The sequence below is a fragment of the Astyanax mexicanus genome, chromosome 6 (genome assembly GCF_023375975.1).
Source record: "Astyanax mexicanus isolate ESR-SI-001 chromosome 6, AstMex3_surface, whole genome shotgun sequence".
NCBI lineage: Eukaryota > Metazoa > Chordata > Actinopteri > Characiformes > Acestrorhamphidae > Astyanax > Astyanax mexicanus.
Genome location: NC_064413.1, coordinates 37672276 through 37694895, shown reverse-complemented (window position 1 = coordinate 37694895; position 22620 = coordinate 37672276). Strand labels below are relative to the sequence as shown.

General features: G+C 39.4%; 1 protein-coding gene across 1 annotated transcript in view; it reads right to left on the bottom strand.

The window, feature by feature from the left end:
* gask1a (golgi associated kinase 1A) overlaps nt 1-22620 on the bottom strand; it is a 34330-nt gene that overhangs the window by 10069 nt on the left and 1641 nt on the right. Inside the window, exon 2 of the mRNA XM_007250415.4 lies at nt 5117-6442. Within this exon, the coding sequence (XP_007250477.3) occupies nt 5117-6442 (1326 nt within the window). The remainder of the gene's footprint in view (nt 1-5116; nt 6443-22620) is intronic.

Genomic DNA, 22620 nt, shown 5'->3' with positions numbered 1-22620 from the left:
AACAACTTTAATAAAATCTTTTATAAAATAATTATTGTCTTAATCACAGTTTCCACCATATTTAAAGTAATTTGCACTCAAAATAAGCACAAAAGTTACAGTATCAAGTAATTGTTATTATTGTTATTATCATTAAAGCCAAAAAAATCTGTGATTTTTGCTTGATTTCAATCATACTTCACAAATATTGAGACTTTACGATTACTTACTTAAAGAAATCTAAGAAAATAATTTCTTACCCAATTTGCTTAATATAAGAATATAAGTAGGTCTCAATTTACATCAATTTTGTCTAGTTTTTTCCAATGGATTTTTTGCAGTGTATTCACAATATATTTTTCCAGCCCTAATATACAGGAAGACGGAGATGGTTATGGACTACCACAAATCATTTCCCATTACGAAGGAATTTTAATCCAACCTTTAAACCGCTCTCTTGTAATAGCAGAATGTAGTTATTATCTGCCTGTCAGATGAGATTCAGCGGCTGAGGACCGAACGTGTCAAAGTTCTCAATCTCAGTTCAGATTCGGCACAGATGCTCTTCTGTTCCCGTGGTGACAGCAAGAGTGTCCTTCACAATGTTTCACACTGATGGGTGTTAAGTTGCACCTCAGTGCCATCAGGGCTGTTAAATGAGGAGCTGGGAACAAGTGTTCACGGCCCCACTCAGCAATTTCACCAGATCAATACCACGCTATTAGCTGTTGGCTGCATTACACTTATTGACTTTTCCCTTTGTGACTACTCATGTTTTATTCATGGGATATCTATGGACCCACACACACACGTTCATTTTTATATCTAGTGAGAATGTGACTCATACATATATATATATATATATATATATATATATATATATATATATATATATATATATGTATACACCATATGCACTGCATATATGAAGCATTTTGAATCTATTTGCATAGATTCTTGTAAATGGTTTGTTGCACATAAATTATACTAAAAGCATGACTGGTCTGTACTATATTGCACAGATTCTACTTGACCGAGGGGGTTTCAGCATTACTAATACATGAGGTCAAATAAAAATATTTAAATAATATAGTCTTATTTATGTGAATAGACTAACTCACATGATGGCATGCATTTATGTGACAAACAGAGGAAAAATAAAGAAATATATATTCATATTATGTATAAAATTCCTCAGCAATTAACCCATCTCACTCAGAATCATCACCTTGTTCACATCTTGAGTGAAATTTCACACTTGATGTGCTGTTTTGATTATTACGTATTTTTTTTTGTCACCCTGGAAACCCTTTCTAATCTCTAAAGAGCTGTTTTGTGGCCCCAGACAGGAAAAGAAGAATAAACACAAGCATTGCCCTCTAGAACTAGTTAATAACGGTCTGCTCCTTATTGAAGTGTGGTTGTTTATAAAGCAGTAAGATAGACGTCTCCTACAGGACTGTGTTAAACCCAAAATCTTTATTAAGATTCTGTTGCGCTGACACTGTTCTGCTAGCTGTTAACAGTGTGATTAAACATAATTGGTTGATTATGCATGCCTTTAACCCTTAAACTCTCACATTGACACAAATACTGACAGGGAAAACTTAAAATAAATATCGGATATATATCTCCACAAGTCTTACAGTACCTTTAAGGTTTTTGGACTTTTGATGTTGGGACACCAAAGTTTTGGGGCGTTCTAACACCTGAAATCTCGGACCAGAGGGGAGTTGGATTTTGTTTTTTACAGCCTGCCTGGTAAAATTCATATTATTATAATTTATCATCAGATTATAAGGCGCACTGACAATTTCTGGGAAAATTTAAGGATTTTAAGTGCACCTTATTGTGCAAAAAATATAGTATGTAAGTTTAGGCAAGTTTTCTTTTTTTTTTCTTTTTTGCACAAATATAGTTAGTGGCACATCCATTACTTGTGTGCTTGTTTAGTGTGTTTTGGCCCAAGTCCATCCCCTCCTACGTTAGATCTTTCCCTCCAATATTTAACAGCTTGCTGCTGAGTGGCTTTATAATAAATCTGCACTGGTTTAGATATGTAAGGATGTCCAGTGTTTGGTCTGGCAGCAGGTCTAACTTACATATTTATTAACCCCCTACTTATGCTTTAAAAAGAAATGAGCTGCCAAATACTATAGTTATTAACATCCATAGCAAATAGAGCTTGTGAATAGACTCTGTTTTTTATAAGAACTGCAACAGAAAACCTGTGTAAGAGAAGCAATTGCAACAAAATCAGTCTCAATATGTAAAGCTGTGTGGAGTGAGAGTGGAGTGGGAATTGTGTCAGGAAAGAAATAATGACTATGTTGATAAGAAAGCTAATTAAGATCTCCATGTGGTTTTCCTCTTGGCAGGTGAGTCACTGTTTACTTGGCAGTGGCATCAGTTTCACACTGTGTTTCATAAAAGAACTGTTCATCACAGTTAAACAAAGAAGCCTCATTACTGATTTTAATTTAATCATGCAAAGTTTCAGGCTTTTGGTTGAGTTATGTCTTGGACTGTGTTTGTTTAATAAGAAACTGTGCTGACACTAACACACTAGCACTTTCTGTGCTGGTTTCCTATAAATTGACCAGTCTAATATTGGAGTGAATTTCAATGTGCATGGGGGAATTTAGTCTAGACTTAAGCTTAATATAGATCTGGGCACTCGGCCCTGTATGCTTAATGTATTATTCAGAATAAAAGCAGTATTGGCTTTCAGGTCTTTCTAACTTCAGGGTTTCCCACAGCAGTATGTAGGTAAGGAGGCCACCTTAACAACAAGTGACAATACTGTATACAGGTGCTGGTCAACGAATTAGAATAATTTGAAATAGTGCAATCATGAAATTCTTTGAATGCATTTTTTGTGCAGAAAGCAAATCAGGTGTTCACCGCACCTGTCCTACTCGTTAGACTAATCACAGAACTCGTTACCTGGAAAAAATTTGCTCAGCTGAGCTTTCCAAAAGGCCCATTTAGGCCATTTAACTGTGACACTGTTGTTTTATTGAATTAGAATAATGGAGAAACCGTTTCATTGAATTAGAATAATTTTTATTATAATTACAATCATCACTTTCTCAGTATTTTGTGGCTGCCCCCTTGGCTTGTATGACTGCCTGAAGTCTCCGCGGCATCGATTTGACCAGCTTGTCGCAAGTTTCCACACTCACAGCTTCCCAGGCAGTGGCGATGTTCTGCTTCAGTTGGTCCAGCGCAGTAGGCTTTCTGTCGCGAATTTTCCGCTTGACGATGGCCCAAAGGTTTTCAATGACATTGAGGTCAGGCGAGTTGGCCGGCCATGCCAAAACTTCAAGCTGTTTTTTAGTGAACCAATCTTTGGTCGACTTTGCCGCATGAGCCGGTGCAAGATCCTGTTGAAATATGAAGTCTTCTTCGCCGAACTGTTCCTCAACAGTCGGAATCAGGAACGTTTCCAGAACATCTTGATATACGGCAGCATTGACAGTCTTCTTGAGGAAGCAGAGTTTCCCTACACCTCGAGCGGACATGCATCCCCAGACCATAACGCTCTGGGGAAACTTGACGGATCTTTTCACGCACTCGTGGTTGTAGGTTTCGCCACCACGACGCCAGACACGAGGACCTTGGTCACCGAAGGAGAGGCAGAAGCGTGATTCGTCACTGAAGACCACTTTCTGCCAGTCTTCAGCAGTCCACTCGCCGTGTTCTTTGGCCCACTTCAGCCGTTTCTCCATTTGTTTCTTGTTCAGCATCGGTTTTACTGCTGGAACGCGAGATTTGAAGCCGAGTTCGCGCAGACGACGGTAAGTGGTTGATCTGGAGACGTCAGCGCCGGTCTGCTTGTTCCACAAGTCGGTGAGCTCGGAAGTGGACTTGAACCGGTTGCTGACTGCGATCTTTCTCAGCTGCTTGTTGTCGCGAGCAGAAGTTTTTCGGACGCCGGAACAGTTGGTGCGCTTGCTGCAGTTTTTCTTGAGAGCTTTGCAGATGGAAGACTGGCTGATGCCGAGCTGCTCAGTAATTTTAGTTTGGGTCAAGCCTTGTTGGCGAAGGGCTTGAATTTGAGCCACTATTCCGGTTGAGAGGTCGCGCTGCTTACCCATGATTGATTTTACAACTTAGAAATTCTACTCAACCCTGACTTTATACTGCACAGTGAACACTCTTCACAGAAAACAAAAATTCGAGCATTTATTCTAATTCAATGAAACGGTTTCTCCATTATTCTAATTCAATAAAACAACAGTGTCACAGTTAAATGGCCTAAATGGGCCTTTTGGAAAGCTCAGCTGAGCAAATTTTTTTCCAGGTAACGAGTTCTGTGATTAGTCTAACGAGTAGGACAGGTGCGGTGAACACCTGATTTGCTTTCTGCACAAAAAATGCATTCAAAGAATTTCATGATTGCACTATTTCAAATTATTCTAATTCGTTGACCAGCACCTGTATACTGTAAATAGAGATTTAAAATTCACTCTTAGTTTCGTAACAGAATATGTTTTTAAGGACGTCATTAATTTTGTACAACACTAACTGTTATATCTAAAAGACTCCTTACAAAAAGATTCTTTAATTGCACAATAATTAAACATAGTGTTAATACATAAATATGATATCACTAATCTAAATACGCCAAACAAAAACAGTTGTTTTAATAAAATGTGGTTGGCAAAACTCAAACCTTTCCCATTGGAACCATCACCATCTTTTTCAAACTTGACATCTTTTTCTCCCCTCTTGCACCATCAGTGTGTGATCATTCACTCAGTCTACCTTCTCTTGGGTGTACTTTTGTGTTTATATAATGGTTGCCTGGCCTCAATGTTGTAAGTAATAAGAGCAAGTTACCATTTTCGCTCCAAAAATGGAAATGGGCCGCAAATGGCCCACGGGCCGTAGTTTGGACACCAAAGGTTTTAAGTTAGTGAAACTTTTAGGTTTAAAGGGTCAGTTTTCCAGACAGGGAAGTGTTTAATATAATAAAATATAAGTGAATAGCATAGAATACAGTATTATATAGTATTCCATGATATAAAAGTAAGATTTAAGTACATTACATGCAATAATATTGTAATCAGTCATGGTATTGGAATAATCAATCCATGTTCTGTATACCAAATCACCATGGTAAACATCCTACCTGTAACAGAAAGTCGAACAGTGCCAGATGTGCCCACTCAGAATGGTGCACCCCTACACACCTAGACGAGTTGAGAGGTGCATGAATCCCACACCTGGTCTTCAGCAGTGCCTGGTACTGGGGCCAGGTGAGTGTGAATGAGTTCTGGTCATTATCACCATCAGATAGATGCTGAATATCTGGGTCCCACCACACTGCGGGCCTTGGAGCACCACTGGTATATTTATATGGAAGAATATTACTGTGAAAAGTCCTTAAAACTGCAGGAAGACTCCTTTTCAGACCCAGGACTCTGTCCAGGTGGAAGGCAAACACCTCAAACCAGTCATTGGGGCGCTTGATTAATGCACGGTTTCCTGTCTCGCTGAGTCTGCTATGCTCTCCAGCTGCTGCAGAAGAAGAAGTCATCTTATTGTAACCACCAAGTCCTATTTGAAGCACTTGCCCATGGCCTGGAATTCTGGATTTACTCAACACAGTGCCTGTTGCAAGCAGACGCATCCTCTCCACGTCTTCTTTACTAAACCAGGGGAGAGATTCTGCTTTTGTCCAATTCCAGTCTTCACTGAAAGCTTTATTATGAGAGCTTTTACACCAAGCAGTCATGTAGTCCGTTCTCTCAGTCCCTGCCTTAGAGATACGGCTGTGCCCCTTTTTTTCAGGAGGCTTTGCTTGTCTTTCATATGTTTTGGTTTTTCCTATGGTCTGTTTAAGTTTCACAGATGGCCCCATCAGCCTCTCTGGCTTGGGCCCATCTGGAGTGCATTTGTGCCTGCATGGTTTAATGTCTGGGTGGAGACTCCGCACGCTGGCAGGCCGAGGTATGGTTTGGCCAGGTCTGGGGTAAGGAAGATGGATGGCATACTTCGAGTCACTGCCATTGCCTGATTGGTTGGCGAGCTTTTCCTTTGTGTTGGTTGGAAACGTCTGGGAGGAATGCTTGCTTCTGCCTTGCTTTGGGTTTGTCATGTTTGTATTGTTTTTCAGCTTCTTTTTGGTTGCTTGCTGGACTCTGTCAGGAACCTTGCTGCTGCCTCTACGCTGGTGCTGGCCGACTACTAGTTGGTGCTTGGTTGAATCTTTACTTTTCAAAAGCTTCCAGGCTCCACTGTGGTCGTTTAGGGGTAACTGGTAGAACGGTGGCTTCCAGTCACTCCCTTCTAACCCAGAAGGCTGGTTGTGGTGGGGCCCTTGTGAGGGCAGGCTCCTCTGTTGAGAGGGGGAGGGAGAGCTGGTGTTGATCATCACTGCTGACAGGGCCAGGAGAGAGAGGGAGGCCACAATGTAGCGCCGCTTCACTCGAAACTTCAGCCCGGCCCTCAGAGCCTGCCAGAGAGAGCAGAGAAACAGCGCTGATTACCACTATTCAAATGGTCATACCTGTTACATCACACAGCCAACGGATAGATAGATAGACAGCTAGATGGAGAGCTAAATAAACAGAAAGCTAGATAGAGAGTATGAGAGCTAGAGTGGTGCTTCAAAGTTTGTGAAAACTTTAGAATTGTTTGTATTTCTGTTCTAAAACATATAAAATATATACAATAATTTAAACAATATCCATATAAGTGAATAAAAAATATGTCTGTAGAGTCTTCAGAATAAGGAGATCATTTAAAGGTGAAATCAGAGTCAGGTGTTTTTAATCAATAGGATGACAGGTGTGAGTGATTGCTCTGTTTTATTAAACTCTGACCTTCACGTCACATAAGAACTGTTGTGTTTGGAGAATAGAAAACACCGCATTCCAGCATAAAAACCCAATACCATCTGGGAAACATGGTGGTGGTAGTATCATGGTGTATGCTTATTTTGTGTTGCATCTAGGCCAGGCCAGCTTGTCATCATTGACATAATATGAATTCTGAACTATCCCAGCAAATTTGAAACGGAATTGTAATGATTGTCACTAACATCTGTCTGTGAGCTGAATCTGAAAAGAATGTGCATCATGCAGCAAAGCAATGACCCTAAGCACACACTTTGTTCAATGTTCTAAAGAATTAAAAAGGTTAAAGATAAAGAAGAAAGCTTATGTTTTGGAATGGAAAATTTGAAATACTGACCACAATCTAAAAGAAATGTGACCTGAAGGAAGCATTTAATGGAAAGGAAACTAATATAATAGTGTGGAAGCTATGCTTTTATTCAATAAGCAAATAAAAAAAGAGAAGTAGAGTGTAATCTGACCAAGGTCATCATACAGTGGGGTGTATTTTCTTTCTCTCTTTTAGAAAGGCATTTAACATTTAACTCTGTTTTAATGCAGTATATCTCTGCAGTCTCTGCAGTTCTCACTACCAGACTGAATAATATTTATTTAAGAGATATACTTGGTTCTATCTTATTTAAGCACACATTCTTCAGTGCAAAATGGAAAACAGAGCAAAGGTCTCCAAAACAGTCAGAATTGAATAGAACCCTACCCCAGAAACCACCGTCCAAAAACAGTACCAGTTTTGGTTGAGACAGGAATCTGAGGGGAAGTGGACTAAACCCATATTTAGCCTTTCTCTCTCAGCAGCTTTCTTTCATTATCCTACTGCAGAGTTGTAATTTAAGGCCACACAGGGCAGCCATTTCCTACAATGTATACCCTCACACAAAAAAAGAAAACACTCCAATAAGGTTTATTTTATTTTCCTGGTCTTGCTTATTTTACGTAAATGACAACAGAAGAATTTTAAGATTTTTTTTTACTTTTAAGTTTTAGTTGTTTATCATTTGGTTTACTAAAAATTCTCAGTATATAATGGAACCTGGACGTTGATATAATTTATGTAACTGTTATAAGAATCCTAAAATTATTTAAATGTGCCGCATTCAGTCCGACCTATGTTTTAAATCTTGCTGTGACAGTGAGAAGACAAAAAATATCAAATCAAAAGTAATATAAAGAATTACTGTGAGAGAGAGATTTTTAGGTTCTTGTTCACTTTTTATTTTTGCTTTTTTAACTTTGGAAAACTCTGGAGACCACTTCAGTTTATTCTATAAACTACAGATATTTCTCCTAAATTCCAAATAAAAACAGTGTCATTCAGAGCATTTATATGCATAAAATCAGAAATGGCTGAAATAACAAAAGATGCAGAGCTTTCAGACATCAAATAATTCATAGAAAAATAAGTTCATATTCATAAAGTTTCAAATCTTGGCATGTTCTCCTCCACCAGTCTTACACACTGCTTTTGGATAACTTTATGCCACTCCTGTTGCAACAATTCAAGCAGTTCAGCTTGGTTTGATGGCTTGTGATCATCCACCTTCCTCTTGATTATATTCCAGAGGTTTTCAATTTGGCAAAATCACAGAAACTCATCATTTTTAAGTGGTCTCTTTTTTCACAGCTGTATATTTCTTTTAATTCAAATTGTTTCACTGAGAGTAACAGTTAACATTTTGGTCAGTACTCCTTTAAAGGTCTAAATTCATTGCATTTACTTCTAAATTCATCATGTATTGCTTTGATTCTTTTTAATTTTTTGGATCCACATCATTTGTACCTCACACAAACTGCGCTATCTTCCTCATGGAGTCGTGCTTTCCTCTTTTAAGTGAAAAGGTGCATCTGCCATGCTGATGCTGCCTGCCTCTCTGTATCTGCATGCAGGGAAGGGAAGCCTGAGGCTAGAGAAATGTCTCGGCTCTGTAAGATCCCCTTCGCTGCGGCTGAAAGTTTTTATGACTTTTCCAGATAGCGCCCGTGAAAGGCTCCCATTATGTTGTGGGGTGAAGAATGTCATGCCTGCAGCAGCGCTGAGCTGAAGTTCATATGGTGCAGCTTCCCCTTCTAGTGAGAAAGCTAATACGCAGCCCTCAGTTCTGCAGGCTACGGCCTGCACCGTGTACGACAGTGCATGTTTTAGGCAGATTTTGTGTGAGGAGGGATGAATGACTGTTGAGGTAAGAGATGATGTAAACTGTTTAATGTTTGAGGAAGGTTGGGAGGCTGGCTTTGTGGTTAACCGTGCACTATTTAGAAAAAAAATCAAAGCCCCAAAGCTTCAGTTTAAGTGTGATTCATTGGTGAGAAATGATCACCTGGAGAACAGGGTAAAGGGTAAGTGAAGTCATGCAAGTGATAGAAGCGTCTTTCTACAGAAGAAAACAAAGAGCTCTTTACTGCTATTGATTATTTGTGAACTGTTGTTAATCGGTGAACAGTGTGATAAATACAGCTCTGGAAAAAAAATAAGAGACCTTTTAAAAATTATGAGTTTTTTTTTTATTTTACCAAATTGAAAACCTCTGGAATATAATCAAGAGGAAGATGGATGATCACAAGCCATCAAACCAAGCTGAACTGCTTGAATTTTTGCACCAGGGGTGGCAGAAATTTATCCAAAAGTAGTGTGTAAGACTGGTGGAGGACAACATGGCAAGATGCATAAAAATGTGAGGGTTATTTCACCAAATATTGATTTCTGAACTTTATAAATATGAACTTGTTTTCTTTGCATTATTTGAGGTCTGAAAGCTCTGCATCTTTTTTGTTATTTCAGCCATTTCTCATTTTCTGCAAATAAATGCTCTAAATGACAATTTTTAAATTGGGAATTTGGGAGAAATGTGGTCTGGATTTTATAGAATAAAACAATAATGTACATTTTACTCAAAGTATACCTATAAATAGCAAAATCAGAGAAACTGCTGTTGTCTCTTCATTTTTTCCAGAGCTGTATAACATCACGTTTTTATTATAAATTGAAAGAGAATATGATTAAACAGATCAATATTTACCTTTGTAAGGAAACAGGCTGTGGTTTAAGTGGTTTGTGTTGATAGCTGGTTGATATGGGGTTTCAAGGTGGTTGATATGGTATCCCAGGTAGTTGCTATGGTATCCCAGATGATTGCTTTGGTGTTGCTAGGTGGAAGCTAAAATGGCTAGAGTAGCTAGAGTGGTTTCTATAGTGTTACTAAAAGGCTGCTAAGTGGCTGCTATGGTATCCCAGGGGCTTGCTATGCTGTTGCTAAATAATTGCTAGGTGATTAAGCTGGTATCCCAGGTGCTTGCTATAGTTTTGCTAAGTGGTTGCTGTGGTTTTGCTAATAAATTTGTAGATTGTTACTATGTTAACTAAAATGGTTCCTATTCTGTTTCCAGGAGGTTGCCAAGATGTTCCTAAGTGGTTGATATGGTGCTCATGGGGTTGCAATGGTAAAGCTAAGTAAATGCAAGGTGGCATATATGGTGTTGGAATGACTAACCATGAATATTGTTGTATTGTCATTTTCTTTTTCCAAGGAAATGGACACATAAAACAAACAGATGACTAATTTCTCATCTAAATTAGTAAAACCAATGTGAAAAAAACATGATTAATAGATTTAAAGCAGGCAATAGAACATATAGAACAAGAAGTGTAAATATTTACACTTTTACAAATGCAAGTACAGGCAAAGTGCTTGTTTGGAGCCATGCATTTTGGCAATTTAAATAATCATATATAATCATATAGAGAGGCCCAGAACCATTTAGGGATGTAGAAATATTAAAGAAAAACAGCATTGCCTAGTATAACACTAGTATAAGGGTAATTGGTTAGAATAATTTTGTTTCTAAAGAGGGAAATTACATTTAAAGGCAACACCTTAAGCCAGTGCCTTGTTTTTATGCTCCTTTAAATGACCCCTCTTTAATTAACAGTCCAGTGTTTAGCACTTGGGTGTTCCTGTCATTCTGTCAACAGTCTAGCATGCTAGCTGCGCTGAACTGCTGTAACACTCTCCAAGTGCAAACAGCTTTAACAAGTGCAGCTAAAGGTATCACACTGTTCAACAAGGCAGCGGTCCAAGCACAACAGACACACTGACAGACTGGGGGAGAACAGCATTGACTAAATATATGTTACTTTTTTTACTCAAATAAAAATGTTTTAATAGATAAATATGCTACAACTGGCTGTAAAACATGCATTTATTGTATAAAACAGGTTGGAACTCAGAAAGCAATTTGAGAGAATAATACTTAAATAAACACACATACTGAAATGCCAGTGAAATATTAAATACTAATAAAACACAGGCTAGTATACTTGTTCTTTTACCTATATTTTATTGCACTCTTTCTGACTCTGTTTGCTCTCCCTGCTCAAAAATCCAGCTCAAGACTAGCCTTTGCTAGTGGCTAGTTTTGGATGATTTAAGGTGGTATCTGATAGTTAAAGAATTGGTCATCCATGTGAAAACATTCTGTCCTTTGACTTAAAGCTCACTGATTACCTAGCTCTTGATCAGCATAATGTATGTAGTATTTGATTTTGGCTAAAGTTGGTCATGGGCCAAGTCATGGTCTTCAACCAGCTTGGTCTTTTTCTTTGACCAGCTTGGTGATGCTTGTCATGTTTCTCAATGGGCTCAACCTTGCTGGTCATGCCAGTTGGCCAGCTTGGTCATGCTTGTCAACCAGACTGTAGAAGCTTGTCAAGATGGTCAGTCAGCTTGGTGTGCCAACTTGTGTAAGGTGTCAACTTGCACCACTAGGTGCCAACAAAGAGGGGGACCTTGGATACCAGGGTTCCTAGAGTCCGTAGACTAGTAGAGTATGTAGTGTCAACACATACTGATCCATATGTTTAAGACTGTGGTTTTTGCTTGTCTTTGTCAGACCTTTGATGAGAGATGACCATATGGTATGATGGAGCCAAGGCCAAGCCAAGTCAAGCACAAAAGGAAGGATGGTAGTTAACGTCTATAGACCTGCAGTGTTCAGCACCTGCCTTATAATCAGAGGGTGAATTTAAGTTGTTTTATTTTTGGGAAAATAATTCTTGGTTTGAGACACATCATAGTTTAGTTGTCTCCATTTTTCTGCCTTTTCTTTCCCCAATACCACTCTTCCAGTGCTCACTCCCCAGCTGGTTTCATCTTAACCTCCAGCTGTGGGTACTCACACATTTAAGCTCTTAATGAAACAGTGTCTTCACATGTACTTCGGATGAAAGCTCATTATTAATTATATCTCTGTCTACACTTTCTTTTTACCTGCCTAACTGAGGTAAAAATGTAAATTAGTTCATTATGTAGTGAAGTGTCTTTAAAGCTCTTTAAAGAATATTTTTTTGGGTGGTAAAAGAGGAATGGCTGTGAGAAAAACTCTGTTACAGCAATGCCCTTCCAGTAAAGAAAGAGATTCTGGCATAATATCTAAAAGGTCCTGGACATACCTTAGATCTTATGGAAATGCAGAATGCCACACTTCTCCTTCAAATTATTCCAGCAGAGACACACGAACATGAGATCATTTACTGCATTTTTAACTGGAAGAAGACTTCACAGGGGCTGATCTTTTAGCTTTAAGCACAGCAGATAATGAAGAGACAGCAGGGACAGATTACTGTAAAACAGCCCAAGGAGATGATTAAGATGAGGTCAGACTCAATTTCAACATTAATGATCGGGCCTTTTTGATGAACCGCCAGAGCTGCAGCACATTGCCTCCAGATTTAAAATAGAGCTTATAGTGAAGTCAGACGTGACTGTGATTACAGCACGTCCCTGAGCCGAGAGAACGATGGGGAAGGCAAACAAATACCCAGCAGCAGAATACTTGTTTGTGATAAGTGGAGCTGAGATCTGAAAGAGTGAGTGCTTATGACAACTGCGAACAAAGACTTGCTCAGTGTTTGGCAGTAATTGGACAAGAATAAGCTTTGAGGCCACTGTGGCTGTCAAGACAGGACTGTCAGTACAGAGACAAGAATACAATCATTTGTTTATTCCATGTTTGCTGAGGGGAAAGAGAGAGAGAGGAAAAAGAGGGAGCGGAGAGACAGAGAGGTGACCCTGAGCCACGCCAATCTACACCAAACCCTCACTCAAAGACTGAAGGACAAAACAAAACTCTAGTCAGTTAGAAGGTGATGGTGTGAAAGCTTCGGTCATGCAGTTTACAGTAATGGTGTTATGTCATAAAATGTTTAAAACGTTCAGTGCTTTAAAGCAGCATTATATGAGAATTTATCATTCATCACTTATACACCACTGCTGTGAATACAAATCACTCTATCAGCACCCCCTAATGGATGACTCTACACTGATGGTTTGTTCATAAACTGAGATATGCTGAATGTTCATGTTGACTTACAAGATCACAGGACTTTGCACAAAATTGATTGGGTTACTCAGTGTTCCTCTATTTTTGCTACAGGTCTTGGACACACTCCATCAAGTTCAATTAGTCTTGATAAGGAGTGTGTTTCTCTTAGCTACAGCTTTTACTCTCGTCCCAAAAAGCTTTAAATTAGAAATTTTGGATTTTGTTGTGGTGGATTTTAAGATTTTACAACATCAGTGACTATTTGGGTCACTACAGCTTGGTGGTTAGCATCTTTGCTTTTCACTCCTGGGGTCCAGGTTCACGTCCTCGGTGGAGTTTCCATACCCACTCGCCCCTACCATGTCTTCTCCAAGTGAACGAGTGTGTGTGTATGCCGACCCAGATTTGAATTGGCAGACTGTAGTGGGTAAAACCTCCCTAATGCAGACGTTTCTGTTGGTGTGTTGTCCGAGGGTTTTAGACAGGTGCCATATAAATGTTTTGTGGAGGCACCGAGTATGGGAGGGGCTTAAAAGCTCACAGGGTAGCTCCTCATAGCTACTTTTTTCTTCTTTAATGTGGTTATTGTGGCGTGGGTTGGGTGTTTCCACTGGTGGAGTGTTGTTCAGCCTTCTCTTGTTGGTGTGAAGGGTGGATAAGGTCTCCCCTGGTGTGCTCCCATTTAAAAAGAGAACCACTGCTCATAGTTCTCTTAGTTATTTCCCATTATTAAACAGGACAGCGGCCTGGCCTCCTTATTCTGTCGCACATGACGCCACAGTATCTTTCAGAGACACAGGGTGGAGTTTCCTTACAACTTAGAGTTGGCTGTGCTACATTGCCCCTAGGTGTCTGTGTTGAGCAAATGGAAGTGTGTGCACCAAATGATCCAGGTTAGATCCACCACAACAAGCCTGACAAAGAAAAAGCAGTCATGAAGATGGATTGCTGGACCTTAGGCTCTTGTGCAAGGTGCACCAGATTGTCCATCTCTATTAGCAAAGCTGCTCTGAGGAGATCATTTTGAAAACCTGTATCAGTAATGGTTTAGCTTATAGCCATCTGTTAGAAGGGGTGTCTTGGTGCTTCTGTTTGTGTATTAAGGACATTTCCTTGATGAGCACATCAGTATAAGACAATAGCAAGTAAGTAGTAAGAAGGAGAAGCGTGATCCCAGATCAGTGTCTCCTCTACATAAACGGAAACTTAATTCTAAGCCTAAATCGTGTCTAATTACATAGCAAAAGCACACTCATCTTGATCAGAATGTTTATTATGATTTGTTTTCTCATGAATGTCAATCTAAAGTTTTATGTTTGTTCAGGATGCTTAGAGAACATTAAATGGAAACATCTGAGATAGCCTGTCAGGACTTTTAGAGCAGTCTGGAAACTGCAGAGCTTCAACACTGATATTAATCATTCGGCCCTGGAAAGAACTGCCAGCTGATTTTGTGCACAAATCAGCACTGCTGTAAATCAGTATGGAAAAATATATCCACACATCAGTGTTTAGCTTTATTAGGAGAAGATGCCTCTTTCCTGAGCTACTCCACACATATATCTGTACTGTCATGAACAGTAGGAATAAAACACTTTTGGAATGTAACAGGCAGGATTCACTATTCCCAGCAGTGTGGGTCTGGGTTTGAATAAGCAGCTGTGACAGCCGTGGTACCTCCCCTCACAGACCTCCTGCTGAATAATGACTTGATAATGCTTACTTTCTGACAAGAGACGTGGAGGAATGATAGGGGGAGTGAAAGAGGAGGGGAAAGTATGTGTATGTATGCATGTGTGTGTGTTAGCACACACAGATATGAAGCGAGAGATAGAGAGAGAGAGAGAGATAGAGCAAGAGAGAGAGAGAGTAAGATATAAGGCATCTGCTGTTGTACCCTGTCCCACCTCATCAGTGCAGTGTGTCATCACTGCTGTGTCTTTGGTATGGTCCAGATGTTTCTGACATCCGTCTACGTGTCCTTGTGTGTGTATAAATGTGTGTGTGTGTGTGTGTGTGTTTGAGAAAGAGAGAGTTTGTGTGTGAGTGTTCACAGTCTGCATTCTTTCTCTTTCTGAGCTGCACTGTGTACACAGACATAAAGACAGTTTTTCAGTTTTTCAGTCCTTTAATTAAACCTCTTTGAACAGACAGCAAAAGTCAGATAATGAAGTGCATTAATGCATTCTCAGTTCTTTATATAACGCTGCTAAATAGTGAAGAATTTCTGGATTAAACTGTTACTCTACTGAGCTAATCTAAAATGTTTTGGCTAACTGTTCAAAACAAAACTGGCCACTATGCAAAGAGTCAACCAAATCTTTCCTCAATTTGGATCTTTTTTTTATTGTTTTCCCTCAATGTATCATCATTGTTTTAATTATTTTTGACAAATGTATTATATATTTTTTACAGTGTTGCCTTATTAGTTTTATTTATTACAATCATTTAAAATACTATCATTTAAAATACATTTTCCCAATTTAGTTTTTTTTTTTTTTTTTAACAATTTCTTCCTCAATTTTAAACTACGTTTTTTCAATAGTGGTAGTATCCATTTCTTCACTTTCTCTGATTTAGTATCATTTTTAAGTACTTTTTTCCTTATTTTTTGCTTTTTTTAAATATATTTTCCCAGTTAAGCATACATTTTTATCATTTTCCCCAATTTTATATCATTTTTCTTTCCCATTTTCCTCAATTTATTATCATTATTAGTATATATTTTTTGATAATTTAATGTGTTTCTGTTGTACATTTTGTTGTACAGCTAGTTCTATTTTAAGCTGTTTTTCCCCCCAATTTTCCACAAAGTATTATAATATTTACTACACTGCTCAAAAAAATAAAGGGAACACTCAAATAACACATCCTAGATCTGAATGAATGAAATATTCTCATTGAATACTTTGTTCTGTACCTAGTTGAATGTGCTGACAACAAAATCACACAAAAATCATCAATGGAAATCAAATTTATTAACCAATGGAGGCCTGGATTTGGAGCCACACACAAAATTAAAGTGAAAAAACACACTACAGGCTGATCCAACTTTAATGTAATGTCCTTAAAACAAGTCAAAATGAGGCTCAGTATTGTGTGTGGCCTCCACGTGCCTGTATGACCTCCCTACAACGCCTGGGCATGCTCCTGATGAGGTGGCGGATGGTCTCCTGAGGGATCTCCTCCCAGACCTGGACTAAAGCATCCACCAACTCCTGGACAGTCTGTGGTGCAACGTGACGTTGGTGGATGGAGCGAGACATGATGTCCCAGATGTGCTCAATCGGATTCAGGTCTGGGGAACGGGCGGGCCAGTCCATAGCTTCAATGCCTTCATCTTGCAGGAACTGCTGACACACTCCAGCCACATGAGGTCTAGCATTGTCCTGCATTAGGAGGAACCCAGGGCCAACCGCACCAGCATATGGTCTCACAGGGGGTCTGAGGATCTCATCTCGGTACCTAATGGCAGTCAGGCTACCTCTGGTGAGCACATGGAGGACTGTGCGGCCCTCCAAAGAAATGCCACCCCACACCATTACTGACCCACTGCCAAACCGGTCATGCTGAAGGATGTTGCAGGCAGCAGACCGCTCTCCACGCTCAGTGTGAACCTGCTTTCATCTGTGAGGAGCACAAGGAGCCAGTGGCGAATTTGCCAATCCTGGTGTTCTCTGACAAATGCCAAGCGTCCTGTACGGTGTTGGGCTGTGAGCACAACCCCCATCTGTGGACGTCGGGCCCTCATACCATCCTCATGGAGTCGGTTTCTAACCGTTTGTGCAGACACATGCACATTTGTGGCCTGCTGGAGGTCATTTTGCAGGGCTCTGGCAGTGCTCCTCCTGTTCCTTCTTGCACAAAGGCGGAGGTAGCGGTCCTGCTGCTCGGTTGTTGCCCTCCTACGGCCTCCTCCACGTCTCCTGGTGTACTGGCCTGTCTCCTGGTAGCGCCTCCAGCCTCTAGACACTACGCTGACAGACACAGCAAACCTTCTTGCCACAGCTCGCATTGATGTGCCATCCTGGATGAGCTGCACTACCTGAGCCACTTGTGTGGGTTGTAGAGTCCGTCTCATGCTACCACGAGTGTGAAAGCACCACCAACATTCAAAACTGACCAAAACATCAGCCAGACAGTATAGGTTCTGAGAAGTGGTCTGTGGTCCCCACCTGCAGAACCACTCCTTTATTGAGTGTGTCTTGCTAATTGCCAATAATTTCCACCTGTTGTCTATTCTATTTGCACAACAGCAGGTGAAATTGATTGTCAATCAGTGTTGCTTCCTAAGTGGACAATTTAATTTCACAGAAGTTTGATTTACTTGGAGTTTTATTGTGTTATTTGAGTGTTCCCTTTATTTTTTTGAGCAGTGTATATTTTCTCCTAATTAAGTATCTTTTATTACCTTGTTCACCAAATTTTTCAGGCTTGCTAGCTAAGTCCCTAGCTAGCTAAAATAATCATCATATGTTTTGACAGAAGCTGAGTACTTTTTACTTTTAATTAGGTAAAAAAATCTGTTCTCTCAGTATTTGCATGATTAGGTCAGTTGTGTGGGATAATTGATGACATGTCTGCGTCTGAAAAACAATATGTATATGTACAAAATGTCCACATCTCTCTCCAGCAACATCCCACGTATCCGGCCATCATTACTGCTGCCATGCTGACAGAAACAACTGTAAGCACAGTGTAAATCAGAACATAATGACACTACTGATTCTCTGTCTGTGTTTATACAGCCAATCCCCTTACTCACAGCCTCTATCTCCCTATTCAGCCATGATAATCAGCAAAGTGTTCCAACATACACACACACACACACACACACTGGTTTTATCTTGCTGAAACAGCTTTCATTTATCCTGGGCCAGCGACACAGTAGTGGTACTGCTGGATCCTGCATGGTGTGTGTGTGTGTGTGTGGTTATGGAGCCTATGGGCTGTCTCTTTTCCTGCACAGAATACAGGTTCCATGCCAGCTAGACCACAGTAATAAATAACACCGGGCAATATTGTCTGTGTGTGTGTGTGTGTGTGTGTGTGTGTGTGGTTGTGTGTATGTGTCTGTACTGTTGCCAGTAGCTGGGATTTAAGATCTTAATCAACAGAAAATAGAAAGGGAAAATCTGTCCAGTATGTGCTTGTCTTAAATGATTTTTTGAGGATAAAGCTTAAATTAAACCTTTTTTGCATTTATTGAACCAAATATTCAGGCAATTATTATAAAAGGAAAATAACTTTATGTAGTTTATTATCCACAGACTTCAGCCTGCAGTGCATGTGAACTGGTTCATATTCTATTGCCTCTCTGCTTTGACTAAGGCATGTCTGCTCTTTTCCAATACACCCACAATTCCCTGCATTTCTAAATCCAGCAAAACATTTATCTTGATATCCATGACAAGAGAGGTAGGACCTTCCACAGGGAAGAATGCAGAATAGAGGCCTATCAAAACACAGACATAATGTGGTGGGTGTGGTTATTTGTGGGCCAGTGATTGCAAGGGAGTCTGGAACTTAATACAAAAAATATCTAAATTGATTTATAGTGTGAGTGCAGTTTTGGCCTTGTTTCTGCAAAGATTCAGTAATATATTCGTTCATTTTTGCAATATGTTTTTTTGCAATGGAGACAACAAAAAATATGGGGGTTTTAAACACACACACATACATGCAGGGCCAGATAACATGCAAGAACTGTTGTGTAAACCAATGCACACTCTACAAGCATCAAGTGTATGACTACAATATATAATTTCATAAGATGGGCAAAAAATTCCCAGATGCAATTGTACAAACCTATTTCCATATGGAAACCATATGTTGGTTATCAAAAAAAGAAGACACTGGGAACACATGCCAGTCATTTGTGTTTAGCATGTTGTGATGTTTTTGTATTTGTGGGATCGTGGGATCGCCAAGTTTGACGTTCCCTTTGTGGACACTGGCACAGGAAAAAAACACAGTCAAATAGTCTGATGATGTGCTGCTTTCCACTGTCAACAGCGCTATATACACCCATCCCACCCTGTTACGGTTTCTCCAGTAAATGTAAAAGTAAAGTGCTGCAGTACTGCAAAGTGATTTAATTCCAGGTAATTTGGTAAATAGAGCCTAATTTCTATTGATCCATTCATAATTAAAAGTTCACATAATGTAAAAAGTAGAAGTTGTGTTTAAATAATGTAAAAAAAAAAAATAAAAAGAGGAAAATGGAGATACATCAGTGTTATTTATTTTAAAATTTGCTATTCTAAACAAGCGTGTCCGGATGCACTAATTCTGTTCTTCAGAGAAGAGTGACATTCTTTGGCATCTCAGCCAATATGGCCTGGCAAACTGGTCTCCAACAGCAGATGGCTGGCAGCATTCTCATTCATATTCCTCTTTTCAGAAGTGAATTCAAGATGCCCCTCGCTAACTAACAACAAGAACAAGCTGCCAGTGGATTTCCTCACAAAACTGCACTGGCTGGATCTTGCCCTCTCACTACTCTGCTTAAGAAATTCTCCAGAAACCGAGCAGACCTGCACGATCATCATTCATTAAAATTTCATGTTTTTAGTTTCAGTTCTCTTGATCCATTCAGGTATCTGAATTGCTTAATTTTAGATATGAAACAGTATTCACTACAAAACGCAGAGTCAACACACTTCACCTGTCAGAATGCAGTCGAAAGATCCTTTTACAATAAATCACGTTTCCCAGTGTACATCGCTGGAGCTCGTGATTGACAGGTTTATGGTCAGAGAGGTTAGAAACACACAGATCATCCATAATGCATGACTTCTCAATAGAGCAGAACCAGGGCTTGTTTGGACTGCTCCACTCACGGATATGCGTGCAATCTGACACCAGTCTCAGTGGTAAAAGTGCACAAAGTATATCTGCTTTCAGAACTTACCGATGCATAGGGAAATACATAGCTTCCCTTATGGACACACACACACACACACACACCCACACACACTCACACACTCAAACTGTTAATTCTTAGTCTGTACTACCTCTGTGCCTAGGGAGCCCGTCTCCTTCCGGCTCCTGTATCCCTACTCACCCATGATTATCAGCTCTGTGTCCCAAGACACAAGACACAACATTGTAAAGTAATAGAATTTCAAATACACTCCTGGCCAAAAAAGAAATTGCTACAAAAAAATGTTGGACATTACCTGAAAATTTACAGTGGGTTACTTAGTTAACTTTAAGAAGCTAATAAAAATTAAATAAAATAAATTTTTTATTTCAGCATTTTGACTTGTAGGGCCCGATCTTACACCCTACACAAGGCATGCCCTGATGCTCAGTACTATCTTACACCCCACCAGAGGTCTTGCACATGCACTGCTAAAATAACTGCAAAACTTATGAATATATCTACGGCGATGGGTATTGTGGTCTCGAGGTGAGGTGTATTTCAGTACATTTTTGCGGTAAAAACACAGGTGCACCACACACTAACTAATACCCTGACAACAGTAAACAGTAAGCTAACCAATCCCATTCGTATTCGAAGGTGCAAAGCGTGCTCGGTACGAGTTTACGAGCTTGCTACGCACACATTTGCACATTTTGAGCAGTGCAAGGCATACTTTTTGCATCTTTGCGATACCAAACAAACACTGACACGCCCTAAATCAAGCTGCGTTGTGCACTTTTGATGGAAGACCTATAGATTGCTAAAATATGGCCCGTAGTTTAGAAGACTGTGGGTCCTATTTTAATAATCTATATTATAATCTACATTATATTGTGTCATACGTGCTCCAAACTCCTTAAGACTCAATCCCCCCATCACCAGGTTTGACTTTCTAAAGTTACTGTTTCATTACTCTTCGTGGTGGCACTAATCAAAAGAGTAGGGTGAGTGGTTGTGAAATTCTGTGAAACTGAACCCCAAAAATCCACAATTACTGGTATTTGCTTTTAAGGGGTGTTTTATCATCTTCACTAACACAGATGCTATGAGTTATTGTAGAGAATTGTCTTGCAATATATCATATATCGCAGAATCAGTTATCATCTTTATCAGGGGCAAGGTATCATGATAATATTGTATTGTGAGATGCCCACCAACAGCAATCACCACAGCACAAATGCTGAAAAACACATCAAATTTGATCTGGTAAAACCCTACATATACAAACCACATACAAACAGGACTTGAATCTGATTTGAGAGAGTCCGATTTCATGTGGCTTTTTGCCTTTTAAACCACAGATTTCTATAAATCTTAAATCAAATACGCCACAGAAAAAGAAAATCAGATCTAAGCTGCCTGTCAGAACAAATCAGAGCTGAGGAGTTTGTACTAACACGCTTAAGCTGCTGAAAATGTGCTGATTTAGTCACATCATGAACATTCATCTGAGCTCAGCAGAGTTACCAGAAATATACTGAGATAAATCCGTTTCACATTTACAAGCTTGTAGGTTGGTAGCTTTCACTTTTGTGGATTGTTTTCTTTAATGCTGAAGCTAAACTCTCTTTTGTCAGTTTGAAGTCATGGTTTTTGGATGCTTCAGAATTAAATAAAAAAGTTATGTCAATAGTCGTTATTGTGCAGCAATAACTTTTGGTTGTTGAATGTGTTTATGGGACATGAATGTGTTTAACACGTTGTTCTTTGTTTTGTTAACCTTTAATCCACCATCCTCCAAGCCTCATATTATAACTCAACATTCGCGCCTTTACAAACGGAGTGAACAGTCATGCGGAGAGGCAACACCTTGACATATCGCAGATGTAAAAACCATAAAGATTCGGTCATAGGTTGCCAAGTCTGTACAGAACCCTCAAGGGGGAAGGGACTCATGAGATCATACAGCAAAGAAGTTGTTGGGTTTATTATGAAACCAGCTGCAGTCATTGAATTTTGTACATCATTTAATATTGTATTGTATTGTGTATATATATATATATATATATATATATATATATATATATATATATATATATATATATATACACACACAAATATATTGCTATAATCTGGTCCAAATATTGTGTCTTGTCACGTGAGATGAGTATCTAATTACACCCCTAGTAAACAGGGTCTCGATGTTGCTGTTTCTATTGTTTGTGAGTGTACATATAATAGGTTAATAAATAGGAATAGATGTCCTCTATTTGTCATTGGTAATTTTCTCATGTTTTGTGTGTGTGTTTTTATCTCTGGCATGACCCAACCTGACCCCACCCTCAGTCATTAAAAGCACTACAAAAATAGCAGCACCTTGTTCCTGACATTGCAAATAAGTCTTATTGTAGATTTGTTATAAAATTAGCACACACCCTTTCTCACACTCAATACTGAAGCCCTGATTTGGCAACAAGCTGCTCTTTTAGATACACCCCCAATAATTAGGCCTAGAAGATAAAATAACAACACCTAGCTAACACCAAGCTAAATTTATCTTTTTACCCTCTTCATGCTCATACCAACCAGTCC